General features: G+C 52.9%; 6 protein-coding genes across 6 annotated transcripts, besides 10 other annotated features; all 6 read right to left on the bottom strand.

The window, feature by feature from the left end:
- Positions 1 to 2,345, bottom strand: Tc00.1047053510899.59 (hypothetical protein, conserved; the record flags this gene model as incomplete). The annotated part of the gene is made up of 1 exon (XM_802138.1): positions 1 to 2,345. A coding segment is annotated over one exon (2,345 nt), but the record flags the coding sequence as incomplete, so codon positions are not given.
- Positions 1 to 9,221: a sequence feature (heterozygous, non-Esmeraldo-like haplotype).
- Positions 1,018 to 1,042: a microsatellite.
- Positions 2,504 to 2,543: a sequence feature (T-rich).
- On the bottom strand, positions 2,733 to 4,043 carry Tc00.1047053510899.50 (hypothetical protein, conserved; the record flags this gene model as incomplete). The annotated part of the gene is made up of 1 exon (XM_802137.1): positions 2,733 to 4,043. One exon carries the CDS (start codon positions 4,041 to 4,043, stop codon positions 2,733 to 2,735), a length of 1,311 nt encoding a protein of 436 aa, XP_807230.1.
- Positions 4,219 to 4,252: a microsatellite.
- Positions 4,420 to 5,514, bottom strand: Tc00.1047053510899.40 (hypothetical protein, conserved; the record flags this gene model as incomplete). Its single annotated transcript, XM_802136.1, has 1 exon — positions 4,420 to 5,514. One exon carries the CDS (start codon positions 5,512 to 5,514, stop codon positions 4,420 to 4,422), a length of 1,095 nt encoding a protein of 364 aa, XP_807229.1.
- Positions 5,183 to 5,217: a microsatellite.
- Positions 5,640 to 5,716: a sequence feature (T-rich).
- Positions 6,096 to 7,214, bottom strand: Tc00.1047053510899.30 (hypothetical protein, conserved; the record flags this gene model as incomplete). Its single annotated transcript, XM_802135.1, has 1 exon — positions 6,096 to 7,214. The coding sequence occupies one exon, from the start codon at positions 7,212 to 7,214 to the stop codon at positions 6,096 to 6,098; it is 1,119 nt and encodes a 372-aa protein (XP_807228.1).
- Positions 7,421 to 7,443: a microsatellite.
- Positions 8,028 to 8,369, bottom strand: Tc00.1047053510899.19 (hypothetical protein, conserved; the record flags this gene model as incomplete). The annotated part of the gene is made up of 1 exon (XM_802139.1): positions 8,028 to 8,369. The coding sequence occupies one exon, from the start codon at positions 8,367 to 8,369 to the stop codon at positions 8,028 to 8,030; it is 342 nt and encodes a 113-aa protein (XP_807232.1).
- Positions 8,715 to 8,973: a mobile genetic element.
- Positions 9,222 to 12,542: a sequence feature (areas not merged during assembly with more than two copies in the genome that could not be assigned to a particular haplotype).
- On the bottom strand, positions 9,925 to 11,625 carry Tc00.1047053510899.10 (surface protease GP63, putative; the record flags this gene model as incomplete). Its single annotated transcript, XM_802134.1, has 1 exon — positions 9,925 to 11,625. One exon carries the CDS (start codon positions 11,623 to 11,625, stop codon positions 9,925 to 9,927), a length of 1,701 nt encoding a protein of 566 aa, XP_807227.1.
- Positions 12,003 to 12,261: a mobile genetic element.

Raw genomic sequence — 12,542 nt, 5'->3', positions numbered from 1 at the left:
GTGTTGCTCCTGTCGCCCATGTCGTAGGACTCATCAAATGCCTTCTTCTTCGCCATCTTCTTCTGCAGACGACGCTCCTGTTCTTCTGTCAGTGTTTTACCACTCACAATAGCCGCTGCCTCCTCCAAATCGTCGTTATTATTACTGTTATCATTGTTATCGCCGTCGCCGTTATTCCGTCCATTATCCTCGCCAACGCGACTATGGTGTGGGTCGTAAAACTGGATGGCATCTTCGTCGCCGTCGTTGCGCAGAGAAGAGACCGCTCCGGAAACAGAAGCAGCCGCCATTGTTGTGGTGGTTCCTTTTGTTGTTGCCTGTCGCGGCGCCAAAAAAGTCGACACGAGATCGTCCAGTTCGGCGTCTGCAAAGGCGGATTTGCACACCGCCGCGTCATCCTCGGCGAGAATGTCGTAGTCACTGCCGTCAATGCCATCATCATACGCATCGTGCCCCCTTTTCTTCTCCCCCCAGTCGCCACGATGATGTCTTGTATCCGCAGGCCGGAATGCACCCCATGTTGACGACGATGAGAACTCATTGCCCACTGCAGCCAGTGCGTCTACTCGCTGTCGTCCATGCCTCTCCTTTTCCCTCCTTTCCTCCCCCTCCGTGTCGCCATTGAATTGGTCTTCGTGGTCATCATCCGACTGAGCACGGGCGGAGGTGGTGGTAAGTGGCCTCTCGCCGCGGACTATGGCGTCGAACTCCTCGTCCTCGCTCTCATACCCTTTGCTCGCCTCACTCCCCAGACGGTCCTCACCGCTGGTCTCTGCTGCATCGGCCGAACAATTCCAGTCTCCCGTGACGCAGAGGTTCTTTAGCCGACGAAGCAATGCGGTCTCAGACCAGTCATGACGCACGACATTCTCCCGGATGGCGTCAGGCGCATTGCGACCACGTGGTGCGAGACCTTCATCCCCCGCCGCGGCCTCCTGATCCTCCCATTCGTCGACTTCTTGTGGACCGTAAAGAGACAAGTCATTTCTAGGCATGCGATCCTCCAAGTCATCGTTTCTGCTGCTGCTACTGCTGCTGCTGCCTTCGTCTTCCTCATCTGAAGGCGCCTCCACCTCATCCATATCAAGCTCCATCGCATCCTCGTCGCGAAATACTACAGGACGACGGACGACGTCCAAATCCGTGGCGGCGGCGTCCATAGGCTTCGCACGCTGCAGTTCTCTTATGTACTGCAGTCCCTCACCGGAGCGCTCAATCATCCCCTTCTCTGCGTCCTCCTGGATGTATATAGCGTCGTCATCGTACATCACACCGCTCACATTGCAGTGAGGGGCATAAATACGTTTTTGTTTCATGCTGAGATGCCGCATCTTGTGCCCCTGTGAATTGCCACTGCCTTGGTGATCATCAATGGCACAGGGGTCCTCTTGTTGAGAAATGTGAGCAATAGGAAAATCTGCCAATCCAGGAATGTGCACAACTTGTTGCGGTTTCAACGGCTTTCCACGTGTGTACCCGTAGAAGGCAATGGTGCGGTTGCAGTTCTCATCCTCCACAATGTTCTGTGGGGCCGTAATGTCCTCATAGCGATCAATCAGCACACAACTGTGGGTATTCCGCCAGCTCTGTAACTTAGGCTCCACGCAAATGAGGAGTCGATGCAGCTTGAGAACGTCAGTGGAACGATACATGCCACGCACCATGGGTGCTAAACACATCAGCTTTGCCCCAGCTGCCACTTCATGCCAAAAACGATGTCGAAGAAACTTCTTTCGCTTCTTCAGTGCCTTGCCAGTCCTAAGCTGATCAAGATGAGAAACAACACCAAACATGCGGGGAAACCCGTGGACCTGAGAAATATTGAGAAACTCAAACGTCTCCATCTCAAAGCCAAAACTGCCATCAACCATAAGCAAAATGAGATCCGCCACCTTGGCGATATCGCACATCGCCGTCAGTGTGTTCGGACACTCGATGAATGTCACACGACGACTACGACCCGCCACCACCGTGATGGGTCCCCGCACTGTCTGCACATTGCGGTTGCTGTAGAACTTCACCATGGAGCGGATCAATGTTGACTTGCCAACACCTGGTGGTCCCACCACAGCAACGAGCAGTGGGGGTTCCGCCACAATGTGTCGAAGAGTCTTATCCACTGTGGGTACATGCAGCGCCGTCTCGCGTTTTTCAAGACTTCGAAGAAGTTTTTGTCCCTTGCGACTTCCTGCCGTTGGACCCTGAAATGCCTTCCTGTTTTTGCCACGGTTGGGCTCAAGCTCGATGCCTGCCTTCTTCTTGCGAAATTCCTCCTTTTTGGCAGCCTTGCTACCAGCCTGCCGGCCCTTGTGGCTCTTGTTCCTCTGCTCCTTGTCACCGTCCATCGCACAGCCCACGTGCACCTACGGCTTTGCTTCTCCTCCTCCTCTTTCTTCTTTTTTCTTTCTCCCCTCTGAGTTGTTGGCTGGATTCCCGTGCAATTTCCCCAAAACCTCACCACCACGAGGGGTTTTGGTCCTACGGTTTCTAATAAAAGACACACAAAAAAAAAAAATAGAAAGAAAAAGAGAAGGAAAAAGAAAGGCTTTCAAAAAAACATCACTCGTCGTGTATATTTATGGGCCATTCATTCGTCTTCTCAAGGAAAAAGATAGAAATACACGCACAGAGAGATCCGGAAAAAACAAACAACAAAAAGGAAGAAAAAAAAGAGGAAAATAGAGTCAGATAACTTTGTGTGGTCCTTACACATGGCCGATACCTGTGGCCCCCTACACCTGCGTGGCACACAACTGCACAAAGTCATCATCAAAGAGAGAAGGTAGACTGCGATGACACATATGCCAGAAGATATTACGCAGTAAACCACGATTAAAAGGGTTCTTTTTGTTCGCGTAGGTATTTTGCAGGCGCTCACGTGTTGTCGTCTCCACCGCGAGGGAATACAACATCGTTAGGCCGAGAAATCCCACCACAAGACCAAAACCCAACAACACCGCGATCAACAGCAAACCAATGCCAAGCTGCCGCGCGGTGAGGGAGTTTGCATCGAGAAAAAGCTTCACCAGCAGAGACAATCCGGGAAGCAGCGCCAAGAGAGCAGTAGTAATAACAAAAAAAAAAAAGACGCGTACGTTCCGACGCCCCACGCATACACCGATCACGGAGCAGTGATGATCGTGGTCATGGACACACAAGCCGCAGAGGTAACAGTGCGCCGCCCTCACAGGCCGATAAATTTCACACGTCGAGCACCACTTGCGCTCCTCTGGTTGTCCGTTCACCATCTCCCACCGACTCTCCCGTTGTTTTGCCTCAATTTCTTTCAGAGTTAACTCACCCATATGACTGCCGTTGGTCTCCAGGTACGCAGGACGCACAAAGCCGGGGTCCGTGTACACACAACACACCAACAGAACCATGAATAACACCAAAAAAAAAGTCACGAAGCGGTGCATGCACCACATCCATTCGTCATCAAGTGATTTGGTGTAAAATGTGGTCATCAAGTAAAGAAGAATGGCAACGGTGAGTGGGGCAGAATATGAGACGGAGGTTTTTGTTACGGGTATATTCACCGGCCAAAAAAACAGTAGCCGCTTACGAAATATCCGCACGTGGCCTATTCTTGCAACCGGCTTGGATCCAAACACAATGTACTCAATCACGTACACCAAAGGGTAAAGAAACGAAAACCTCTCGGAAAGAGCTTGTATGCGGCGTGCTGAAAATGCCTGTCTTGCTTCCCCGCCCATGGTCGTTGGCATTTCTTTCTGTTGCTGCTCTGCAAAATCTGCAAGCACCATGGAGAGCTGCGTCGTGGCGGAGCCTCTACCCGACTCCTCCACCTCGGGTGAAAAAAAAAAGCCACCGTTGACGTCCTCGGCGAGTACACCCGTGTCGTTTGGAGGGAGAGGCACAGACGGGTTACGCAAGTCAATCAAAGTGCGGCAGAAATGGCACTGAATGCCGTACACGGACCTGCTGAGACAGTCAAAGGTGACATTGTTGCTGCATACCGGGCAAATCACGCTATACTCACGACCCACAACAGGGGCCCGTTCAACGCGTATGGGCCCCATCCACCGACACCCGCTCCTTCACTACACTACACTCCTGACACCTTGAGCGCTTCTCGAAAAAAGAAGCAAAAAAAAAAAGGATAGGGGAAATCGAAAGAAAAAAAATGCACTTCTCGCGGTTATAAGAGGAACAAATATCACCAATTGGAAACAAGCAAAAGAAAACACGTAATGCTACACGTATACATATACATATACATATATATATATACAACAAGAAAGAAAACTGGATCACTCAGAAGGGTGCCAAATTTCAACTAGCATCGCCCCCTCTCTTCCTCCCCCACATTCGACTCAACACACACACACACACGCAAAAAAAAAAAAGGACCCACGGCATCTGCCGCGGAGCAGACACAACTGCAATGCGTGCTCATCAGTCACAGAGAAAGCATAACCCTTTTTTCGCCTTCCCACAAGCACACAACTCGCCGCGTGATGCGCGGTCCTTCTTACGCCCCGCTGCATGACGCTCAGCAGCCATCATACCTATAGCGGCCGGCACAAACTGTGCGCGACAGGACTGGCACACCACACCCCGCATAATATGAGCAGAGAACTCGCCTGCACCACAGCAAGGGCAAGCTACACTCGAGGATGCCAGAGTGGTAGCGGGTTTCCCAGCGCCAGATTGCTGCCGCCGATTTGTCTCGTGGCATGAAGTTGGTTCCCAATGATGGCCTGTCTCTTTTCCTGTCGGGTGGTTAACAGGCGCCATCTCCTCCTCGTCGTCTGAGATATTGAACTCTGCAAAAAGCTGCATTAGAGTTCGCCGGCCCGTACTCCGTTTTTCCTTCTGCACCGCCTTCCGTTCAGCGTTTCGCTTTTGGCTTGCATGCTCCTGTTCATCATCTCGCCGTGATGCCTGAAGACCTCCGGCCTCGTCCACGTGTTCCTCATCGTCACTAGAAAGATCCAGAGCAGGGAGTGGCCTCGTTCTTTTTGCCGGCGGCTTCGTCCCGGGGCAACCCGTCGACACCGACGCAACGGGAGGCTCAGAGCTATCCGGCGCCGCAAATGCGCCAAAAACATCAGGGGGTAACGGTATCTCAAACAAACTATTTCCTGCAAAGGCATGTTGCCGTTGTTTTTGTTCTTCCTTACGAACTCCAGGGAGTGTAGACTTGGCAAAAGCAAAAGATGGCGGTGGCGGTGGCGGTGGCGGTGGCGGTGGAGAAGAAGAAGGGCACGGTGGTGGGAAATTTGGTCGCGTTTTTTTCTCTTCTGGTGCCTTTGATTGGAGCGACTCCAGCGTGGCCTCGAAGCTTTGCTGCAGGAGCTGAAAAGCCTCATGTGCACGGGGGTGTCCGTTCTTGTCAGGGTGAAGACGCAGCGCCAGCGCCTTGTACACCCGCTTCAAAGCCGACTCTGCCGTCACACCGTCTGCGCCAAAAAGCCGCACCGGATTGCCGTTCGTGCGCATCACATAAAACACGAGTGCCTCGCCGGACAACTCACTCGGAGCTGTCATTTAAACCGCAGCGACAGCGTGGCCGCGCGGAGGTGGGAGGAAATATTTGTGCGTGTGCCTTCACCGTCCCCACAGCGCCGCTGCTGTCGAACACTACACTTAAAACCCCTTTGGATTTCTTTGGCAAAACAAAGGAAAAAGAAAAAAGAATCAAAAAAAGGTCAGAGGAAAACAATCAATACAAGAAAAGAAAAAAAACAAATGCGACCACCAACGACCCGCGCGCCTTCCCGTCATTTCTCCTCAGAAGTGGAATTGTAACGTCAATCACGCCAAACTCACACCCTTCCCTTCAAAGGCATCTTTCGTTGTTGCATTTTATGTGACCATTGCTTTCCATTCCTCTATGATGCTCATTTCGTCATTATTTTAATCGGGCAAACAAAGCAGCCCCAATTGACCGCACCAAGCAGCAAAGGCATGCAGCACCCAACCCCGTCAATATGCAGACAAGGATGCGATGCTATTTCGCACCTCCTCTTTCATTCCACGTTATATCCGGCTGTTGTTTTTTTTTTCCTCGTCTTCCTCTTCTTGTTGCCTGTCCCTGTGTTTCTAAGTATAAAGGGACCATGGTGCATTCAGTACCGCACAACATTTACTTGTGTCGACTCGCGCTTCCGGATCTCCGCAACTGCTTGCATCAATCCGCCGTACGGCACAACATACAAGATTGAAATTGGAATATCGTTCTCCGGCTGGCCGTCGTACTGCGGGCGACAGCGGTAGGCCAAAGTGGCGATGCGCTTGTCTCGGTATTCGTAAATAATTGAGTCCTCCTCACGCCAAAACAGATATCGGCACAAGTCAAACTCTTCCGGCTGCGCTGCGTTCTGTCCACGCCTCTTCTTGGGCAGGGGATCCTGTCTTGCGTTCATTGGTGTTGGTGTCTTTAAAGGAGCATCCACCGCCCGCTGTATCTTAGACAGCATCGCAAACATGCACGGGAATATGGCCTGAACCGTCGACGGTGCGTCTTCACAGGCCTTGTTGCTCATGGAGCTCCGCGCGTTAAACGCGGTCTCAACGCGTTCCATCATGTCATGGAGGATTTGAGACGTCAACTCCAGCGGAACATTTCGGACGTACTCGCCAACGAGCAGCACACACTTCGCCCTCCCTGTCGCGTCGTCGATAGACTTCAAAATTTCGGTTGGGAGAATACCCGGCGCGACGGTGCGCCAAACGTTTTCTCGCAGCGTATGAAGCAGCGATTCCAGCCGGGTGTCGTGCACCGCGTCCAAAACACTCGCCATGCCATAAATTTCCTCCTCCCCCTCCTCTTCACCTTCGTCGTCGTCGTCGTCGCCGATCTTCACAACACACGTGAAGGGGCTTTCGTGCAGCGCCGCACCCAATTCGTCACGGTCCACCTCATTCATTTTATCCGGGCATAGTTGGTCAATGAGGTGCATGACAGCATTCACATCCCGCCGCATCTCAAACACGCCAAATTCCACGTTAATGAGACTGGCGTTTTCTCCATCACCGTCGTCGTTGCTGCTGCCCATCATGACAGAAGAGCTGTCGTCCGCATCGTCCTTCGGCGTGCCGGCGGGGGAGGAGACATTCCCATCGTTCCCCATCTCACTGCTGTGAAACTCATCGCTGCCGCAACTCTCCTGCTCCGCCACCCCGTCGCCGTAGTCCTCAACGGCAAACGGCAACAAATTCTCCGGCTCACGGTGACGCTTTGGCATCACTTAATCGCCCTAAAAAAAAAAAAAAGGCGGCACTTCCCCCGCCCGGCGTCACCCTTCTTTCTTTTTTTCCCCTGCGATATGATTGACAAGGCGTAGCAAACACCGGCACATAAAAAAACAAACACACACACACAGCAAGAGAAGTAAAGGGAGAAAAAATAAGAGCGGGAGGCAACAGTGTATGTAAACTGAAAACGCTGAAAAATAATAATAATAATAATAATAAAAGAACAGTAAAAGGGAAGTGCACACAAGCTTTAATGCAAGCTGAAAAAATGTTTTCCTCCTCTCACCCTTTCTTTCTAACTCTCATAGACAAACAGGCACATTCCATCGTAGTAGTCAACAGAAGGGGGGGAAAAAAGCCCCCATCTCTGCCCCACTCCCACTTACTGAGGCCACCGACGGTTCTGCAGGATGTTTACTCAAGGAAAAACAAAACAGAAAATAACAAATAGGCCCACGCAACACACAACCACCGTCAATAATCACCAAATCGCATGTAAAAATGCGCCTGCAAAGGAGAAAACAAGCTGAGAATAAAGGTGGTGAATATGTCCCTCGCGAAAAAAAAAAAAAAAACGGTTCTTTGCCCTCATGTTACTTCTCGGTTCTCCCCGTATCCCTCGCTTCATTCCTTTTTTGCATCCGCGCTCACTTTTGAGATTTCCCTCCAACACCCCTCTACATCTCTGTTTTTTTGTTTTTTTCCTTCCTCTTAATTATTCATCGTTCTTTACTTCTTCCTCCGCTCCCTCGTTCTGCTTGCCGCCTCCCTCGCATCTCAGCACAACACTCGCACGTCGGAAACTACCAGTCGTCATCCATTCGCTTCCTCGCAAATGTGATGCTGCTCTTCGCCTCCACCCCCTGCGATGCCAACTGCGAAAGAATCTCACGTACCGTCTCATCCGTTACGGGTGGCTGCAGCTTCCCCTGGCGCACCGACTGGATGATGTAACTCTCAACGGCCTGCGCCCGCTCCACCTTCACCTGTTCAATCCGCTTCAGCCGCTCGCGCCCCTCCGCCGTCACAAACGCACGCAAAAGACCCTCCCTCTGCTCATTCATCGCATCCACTCGATCCTGCTGCGCCTGCTGCTTCATAAGCATCTGCTGCGCCTGCTCCTCGCTGATTGGCACGCGCGACATTTGGTCAAAAAAAAAAACCTATATATCACAAAAAAAAAAAAATTCCACTTACACCACTTTCACAACGGCAAAAAAAGAAATAACAAAAATAATAAACATCATTCCCGCAGCGCACACACTGACAACAAAAATAAACAAAGCCTCCAAATAAAGCCGAAGCACAGAAAAATGTTCTGCAGGGATGCTGGCAGAATCCCGAACTGATACGCACAAATAAAATAGGACGGGAAAAAAGGGGGCCATGGAGAGGCAGCGGCCTCGCCACATCCTCAATGTTTGTCCCAACTACATCTATATATTCGGATAGGCACTCTCGTGCCACGGTGCGGTGTATTCGGGTTGGAGACATTTATTACTTACGAGTTAGAAGACTTTGGGCCCTCCAGCCACAAGACCCCGCCGCAAGGTCGGAATCAAAGAGGGTGGATGGCAAAAATAAAAATAAAATTCGTCTTGCCGCTATCGGTTCCTTAACTCCTTCCATCGGGGCCTTTCAAAGGACCATAAGATGGGAAAGGGATCACACAGAAATATTTTCGTCGTTTTACCAAAACTTATATTAAATTGGGCAGCCAGCCCTCTCGATAACATTCTTCTCACAGGCACTCAAAAACACCATCACACCATCTACGCAGTGGCACGCACACGGAGTGAGGAGAGGGCACAGGAGAGAGAAGTAAAAAATAGTCGACGACTTGATTTCCTCCAGCACAAGTCAAGGAAAAACAAATGTAAACACCTCGTGCCCTCGCCATGCTGTCGCCATGGCTGCGACGGATGCATTCCGTGGCCCACGGCGAGTCCGGCGTGACTCCCCACTCCCACAACCATTCATCACTGACGAAAAGGAGGTGTCGAGTGCGTCTTTCGCTCGCCTCCTGCGTGGGGCGAGGAGGATCGCGTGGGGCGGGCCCCCACACCAATAAGCTGGGCAAAGAGGTCACGGCTGGGCAGTTTTGCCGCCCACTCTCAGCGCCTGCCATTCCCCCGCAGCAAAAATGAATAATAATAAAACACAGGAGAGGCCCGTCTGCGTGGAACGCCGCGGCGAGGGTCCTCGTCCCCGCCCTCAGCACAGCAGTCACGGACACCCCCGCACTCATTGGATAACGGCGACTTCCCATCGCCTGCCCGCACCAAAAGACGCACGTGGGTGCATGCGGTGCTGGGACTCGTCTCCTCCCTCCAGACCACTCCGCCACCACGCGGTTGCGCAGAGGCCCATTCCCCCAGCACACAAATGTCCGTTACGCCACGCATCGCAGGCACACACAAAAAAAAAAATACACTCATTGTCCGTTTTTCAAGGGCAAAGAGAGGAGTAGCGAACAGTTGCACGGTGCTATCATTACTGCTGTGCTGCGTCCCGCGAGTGCGGGGTCGACAAGCCATGTGCACGTCACGACCCTGACGCACGCTGTTCGCGCATTCTGTTTTTTTGGCTTTCGTCGCCTTTAAAATAAATCTGATGCCCCGCACGCCGGCCACCATCGCAGTGCCGCCCGCCCCACAATCCACGCTGGCCGATTAATTTATTGGCGGCAAAATCCCGGAATCAGAGTCGCCGCGGCCGCTTCCTCGGAACCTCACCCCCGTCTCCCTCCGCACCCTCCGCGGATGTCGGGTCGTCCACTAGAGGCGGGTCAACGACCGGTATTGGGTAGCCGCTGATGTTCGGGAAGGCGGTGCACACATCGGCGTATTGGGGGCACACAATGCTCCCACGCCAGGGACCCGATGGCGGCGTGACGGTCTCACCCGCCTGGCACTCGTGCCACGCATCGTCATCAAGGAACCGCACGCTCAGTGTGCCGTCGCCGCATCGAGTGTCCACACACACATCACCAATATATTCGTCGTCGAATTGAAGATCCTGCCCCTTCACGCACCGCGAGTTCGGGCCAACGACACTGCCAGGCAGTACGGAAGGATCGCCGTTGGTGCAACCACCATTAGAATACGCCTCAAAATACGGGCATCTGCTCATGCAGGGGTCATCACCGCCAACTCGGGGATCAGCGAAGTACCGATACTCCTGTGGCAGGGCTTCCTCGTGCCTCATCAGCCTACAGTACCCCAGAGACAGACGGTCGTACGTGCAGAAGAACTTTTCATCGTCGTCAAACTCGTTGCAGAACAGTTGAGGGTATTCGGTGATGCCGTCGGTCAAGCACTTCTTTTCCAGCAGCCCACAGCCAGAGTTGTTGCCCCACCACAACAACTCCGCCGCACTGTAGTTTGCCACATAAACACCCATGTCCTCGAACGCTGCAAGCGTCAGTGCCGAGTACAGCCCAACCCCCACATCACTGGTCATCAGCTCGTCCTTCATGTTGCGTTTCCTCCAATGCGACAGCGCAATTCCAGAACCACCCTCGTCCTCCAGCTCAACGCCCTCAAGCGTGGAGCAGTTGTGGTACTGACGCGCCATCGCCTTCGTCTTCGGCGTTGAAAGCACCGACACCTTGGAAATCCCGCGCACGTTCGGGACCTCGGAAATCATGCGTAACTTCAAAAACTGCACTCGTGCAAACCCAAGGGCATGCCCCAACTCGTGGGCTGCCACTCGCACGTTCCTGCTTGTCACCGCTACTTGCCTCGGATCAAAGTTCACGGCGGCAACAACTGGACGACCATCATCCAGCAGGAAGCATGGTGTCGCCCATGCGGTTGGACCAGAAGTCGGAAAAATATTGGCGTAGAGAATCATGTCGGCGTCAGCCACACCCACCGTGTGGTGCCTGCGAGGGATGGTGAAGTTATTGCACATCCCCAGACCGGTCTGTGGAATAACGACGGGACCCGTCACGGACCTCACGGAGAGACGCTCCGCGTGCAGTTGAATGGCGGCGGGGAGAGTTTGCCTCAAAACAATGTTCCTCCTCTCCTCCGTCAACACGTCGTCCGTCTCGCATGTTATTGCGCGGCCAAAGTGGTTAATGCGCAGATCCCCCGCAGCAGTGCAGTGCCTCAACGGGTCGTGCATGTCCTCCGCGGACACCTTGATGCGGATCGGAGCCCAGCCATCGTCCCCATCCTCGCTGGCGGCGGTGTACGCCTGCACGGCACCCTGTCCCCGGCGCGGCACCTCACGCACCACCGCAGTCGGCAGCCGGCCGTATTTCTTCATCATCGCGTCAAACCCACAGCGGTGCTTCACGGCACGATCGGCGGCAACGCAAGCACCGGCGCAACACACCACCATCATGAGCCACGGCAGCAGCATCAGCAGTGCGGTGCGGCGTGGCTGGCGCATGGCTTCGGTACAGTGTGTCTGTTCCTGAGGTGCGGGCGGCAGCGGTGGTACTAGTAGTGGTAGTGGTAGCACAGGCCTTGTCTGCGGGAGAAGCAGAAGGAAGAGGAGAAGAGCAGAGGGGCAGCACTACAAATTACCGCAGCGCACACACAGACAAAAAAAATAAACAAAGCCTCCAAATAAAGCCGAAGCACAGAATAATGTTTTGCAGCGCTGCTGACCAGATACCAAACTGATACGCACAAATAAAATAGGACGGGAAAAAAGGGGGCCATGGAGAGGCAGCGGCATCGCCACATCCTCAATGTTTGTCCCAACCACATCTATATATTCGGATAGGCACCCTCGTGCCACGGTGCGGTGTATTCGGGTTGGAGACATTTATTACCTACGAAATGGAACACTTTGGGCCCTCCAGCCACAAGACTCCGCCGCAAGGTCGGAATCAAAGAGGGTGGATGGCAAAAATAAAAATAAAATTCGTCGTGCCGCTATCGGTTCCTTAACTCCTTCCATCGGGGCCTTTCAAAGGACCATAAGATGGGAAAGGGATCACACAGAAATATTTTCGTCTTTTTACCAAAACTTATATTAAATTGGGCAGCCAGCCCTCTCGATAACATTCTTCTCACAGGCACTCAAAAACACCATCACACCATCTACGCAGCGACACGCACACGGAGTGAGGAGAGGGCACAGGAGAGAGAAGTAAAAAATAGTCGACGACTTGATTTCCTCCAGCACAAGTCAAGGAAAAACAATGTAAACACCTCGTGCCCTCGCCATGCTGTCGCCATGGCTGCGACGGATGCATTCCGTGGGCCACGCGAGCCCGGCGTGACTCCCCACTCCCACACCCATCATCACTGACGAAAAGGAGGTGTCGAGTGCGTCTTTCGCTCGGCTCCTGCGTGGGG

Source organism: Trypanosoma cruzi, genomic scaffold (genome assembly GCF_000209065.1).
Source record: "Trypanosoma cruzi strain CL Brener 1047053516949 genomic scaffold, whole genome shotgun sequence".
Taxonomy (NCBI): domain Eukaryota; phylum Euglenozoa; class Kinetoplastea; order Trypanosomatida; family Trypanosomatidae; genus Trypanosoma; species Trypanosoma cruzi.
Note: the sequence above shows the minus strand (reverse complement) of the source record. Positions and strands in the feature narration are given on the sequence as shown.